Genomic DNA, 3,751 nt, shown 5'->3' on the forward strand with positions numbered 1-3,751 from the left:
AGAAAATCAAATGAAATAAAAACTGATAAAATTTATATTGCAATTTCAGATATGTTACATTGTTTTTTTTATTTGGGATGAAATATCATGTGTTTTAATATCCAATTATTTATCAAGTTTGTGATTAAAAGCACGGAAAAACATAAATTTTAAGGTATAAAACATCAACTATACTTCTACTAGAATAGTCAACACCATAATTATTTTCAAGTTTTAAATATTGTTAAGTATTTTCTCAAAATAATTCACTTTAAGTGCCTTCTACTGAGGTAGTAGGCTATGCAAATAGATCATGTTGTAGATTTTGGTTCCATTAAGCAACACTTTCATGTTTGGCAGCTAAGTGAACAAAATATGATAAAATTTTAAATAACAAACTTCAATTCAAATATCACAACCTCTTAAAAGGACTACACTAGCTATGTTCTTCCTTTTTACAACACGTAGCATTCATAGGATGTGAAACTAGAATCTTAATTATTTCTTTGGACAACTCATTAACATCAACTACAATATGGCTTGCTTCTTTAAAATCATCTAAAGCTTCTACTTTTAAAAGTAAGTGGTTCCTGATATGTTTCCACTCAACTTTGGTCCTTTGACAACCACACCACATTTATGTTCTATTGCATACCTATGAGAAATATACCCCCTAAAATAAAAAAATAAAATAAGTTATTACTTTTATTGAACAACTCTACATTAACTTTTGAATTTTAATGTTTCAGTCACTCATTAATCAACCTAAGGGTTAAGAGAAAATAAAATATTAAACAAAATCCTTAAACTAGATAAAAAAAGAATAAAAACCAACCACATAAGACTCCCCACTCCAAAACAAAATTGAGTTTATTAATACATAGAACTATGTTGTTATTAGAAGATATGTTTGAAGAGGAAGATATGGAAAAGGATGCATCTGTCTATATAAAGTAATTGCATTCCATGAGAATTAAATGTAAAAAATAGCAATTCTAGGTATCACCATCAACAACAAATCAAAAGGATCGATTTTGGGCAGCGATTGTGGTAGGATAAAGCATTAGTTAGCAGTAGCAAAATTTAAATGTCAAGCATAAGTAGATCTAGCATTCAAACAGCAAAATGATAAGTATATATGTGAATGATGGATGACATGAGAAAGAGTAGCGATGGTGGAAGAAGGAGTAACAAGGCGGAAGGCAAGGAAGACAAGGGACAACTTCAAGAGAAGGATTGACAATGGAAGGTGGACCGGTCAAGAGCGAGAATGGATTTCTAATGCCATGCGTTAACGTGATAAAGAGTGAGGAAATATCCAGGCTAAAGGTACTAGGGCATTGCATTCATTTAAACTAATTGCTTTATAGATAAAATATTTAGCTTGGTTCTTAAATTTAATTTTGTCCTTGAGCATAATTTCTAGTCTAATCAGGTCTTTTTATCAATTTTCTCAAAAAATATTTCTTCTGTTAAAATATGAAAGACATTTTTAAGCAAATTTTATCTCAATAAAATAGTTACTTACTTTTAAACTTACACTATTTTTATATTTTTATTTTTATTTAATAGTGTGTTTTAGTGATTTATTTATTAAGAAATTTTTTTAAAAATAACGTCTTATATTTTTAAGGTGTTAGTTACTTTGAAAAGAAAAATACTTTATCAAATAATTTAAAGCGGTCGGTGGTTCTCAAAAATGTACCATTACCCTTTAATAAAATGTTAGTTTAAGGGCTGACCGGCGGAGTGAAGTCCCATGGATGATGGACCCATGCCCTTTCTCACTCTTCCTAACTCCAATTCTACAGAGAGAGGGAGAGAGAGACGACTCCCCGTGCGAGTGCGAGGGTTTGTTTGCATCCGATCCTTCGCCGAATTGGGGTTTCAAATCAAAAGCCCCTCCCTCTCTCTCTTTGTCGTATGTCGCAAGTCATGAGGTCATATACACATGAAATTGGGTTGCGTCTTTGCTAAAATCCAAACGCCGTTGGGAATCTAATAATCTCTCTCTCTTCAAAATGCGCCATTCCTCGTTTCTTTATGTCCTCCCTCTATCCGCCATGCATCTCTTTCTCTTCCTTCTTTTCTTTCCCCTCCCTGCTCCTTCCCTCTCTGTTATTTCCTCTTGATTCATGTTCTCCTTTCTTCTTTTCCATCGCTTCATGATCGTCCCCAATTCCCAAGTTTTTCTCTCCCACAAACATCTCTGCGACATGGAACGCTTCGACGTCTTGCTAAGATCTTCCCCTGATGAGACCGTGCCGGGCCCATCAGAAGACGCTGACCCTCATCAGAACCGCAACGACAAACGTCGACGTCCTTCCCTTCCTCTGAGGATCAAAATTCCCACGACATCGTCGTTCGAGGAAGAAGGCCGTGATGAGGGCTTCAAGACTCCGACGTCTGCCATTCACAAGATATCGGAGATCCCGCAGTGTCCGCCTGCACCGAGAAAGCCGAAATCATTTCCATCCAGGAAACGAAGAGCTTCGCGTCCGGTGATCCTGCTCGATCTGTCCAGAGAGATCGATTCTTTGTTCCCCGGATCCGTTGTGTTTGATTTTGGCGGTCAGATAAAGAAGGTCAAGAGCTGAATGTAATGAAATTTCCTAGACTATATACTACACGGGTGGTAGTATTCCCTGGATGGATTTGTAGAAAGTCCCATTTTTTATTAGATCTCCATGTATATCCTGTGGAATGCATCAGCCTGGTTATGGTTATGTACTTAATATATATATATATATATATATTGCCTATTTACTGATGCAGTTCCCATTTAGGGGCGAGTGAATGGAACAGAGTGAGATGTGGAATATCATGAGCATGAATCTGAGATTTTGAGGAGGGAAGGGAAAGTACAATGATGTGATGTATAGAGGTGAGTGAAGAAGTGGGATGCATAGGATTCGGGGTTCGAAGGGGTGGCGTTGATGCATTGACTTTGAGGAGAGAAATGAAAGTGAGCATCATTTTGACTTTGCAGGAGGGGCAGGGAACTAATCGGGTCTTAATTAGCATCGTTTTCTGGCCGGGCAGATGCAGGTGCGAACTGCAAAAACCCAGGCCGTGAGATATTCCTTTTGGATGACTGACACTCACTACAAACAGTACTGTCATCTTAAGATATTCCAATATCACTCACTTCGAGGCTGTCATATTTACCACGCTCTTATTCCTTTTTTTTTTTTCCCCATTCTCCCATCAAAATTATCAACATTTAACATGATATGGAAATAGTTTGCAGTAATAATTTAAAATCTCATGGTGTATTATCTTATAGAAAAATATTGATTGAAATTTTCTTATAATTAAAAAAAATTAATTCATAAATCAATCACGTCTTAAAAATATAAATGGTTTATTTCTTTAAATAAATTTTTAAAAACTTAAATGACACAATCCTAATTGATTTAATATTTCAAATTGATGGATCATATTTTTAATGGGTATATTTTATTCTTATTTAAAATTAAGCAAGATAAACTAATTTTTTAAAATTTAAATTTAATTTTAAAATAAAATAAACTAATTTCTTAAACTTAAAAAAGAATATTAATTAAACTAGTTGAACTTATGAGCCTAAGTAGCTCAGGTTAAGTCTAATATATTAATAGTCTTTTTTAGATCTTTTAAAACTTCATTTGCCTTTAGAACGCCTTAATCGTATAACATATTTTTAATTAATGAATTCAAGGTTTCTTTCATTCTTTTAACTTTAAATCTAATCATTAGTCCTTTAATGCCTTGTAATGTATTGAAGGGTACT

At 34.2% G+C, this 3,751-nt stretch overlaps 1 protein-coding gene across 1 annotated transcript; it reads left to right on the top strand.

Annotated features, from left to right (window-relative positions):
* Window positions 1–1,778: 1,778 nt before the first annotated feature.
* LOC129314633 (cyclin-dependent protein kinase inhibitor SMR3-like) lies at window positions 1,779–2,749 on the top strand. Its single transcript, XM_054958115.1, has one exon. It carries the CDS (start codon window positions 2,115–2,117, stop codon window positions 2,574–2,576), a length of 462 nt encoding a protein of 153 aa, XP_054814090.1. The 5' UTR covers window positions 1,779–2,114; the 3' UTR covers window positions 2,577–2,749.
* Window positions 2,750–3,751: the final 1,002 nt, after the last annotated feature.

Source organism: Prosopis cineraria, unplaced genomic scaffold, assembly GCF_029017545.1.
Source record: "Prosopis cineraria cultivar Desert tree isolate PC_DT_omini unplaced genomic scaffold, ASM2901754v1 PC6, whole genome shotgun sequence".
Taxonomy (NCBI): Eukaryota; Viridiplantae; Streptophyta; class Magnoliopsida; order Fabales; family Fabaceae; genus Prosopis; species Prosopis cineraria.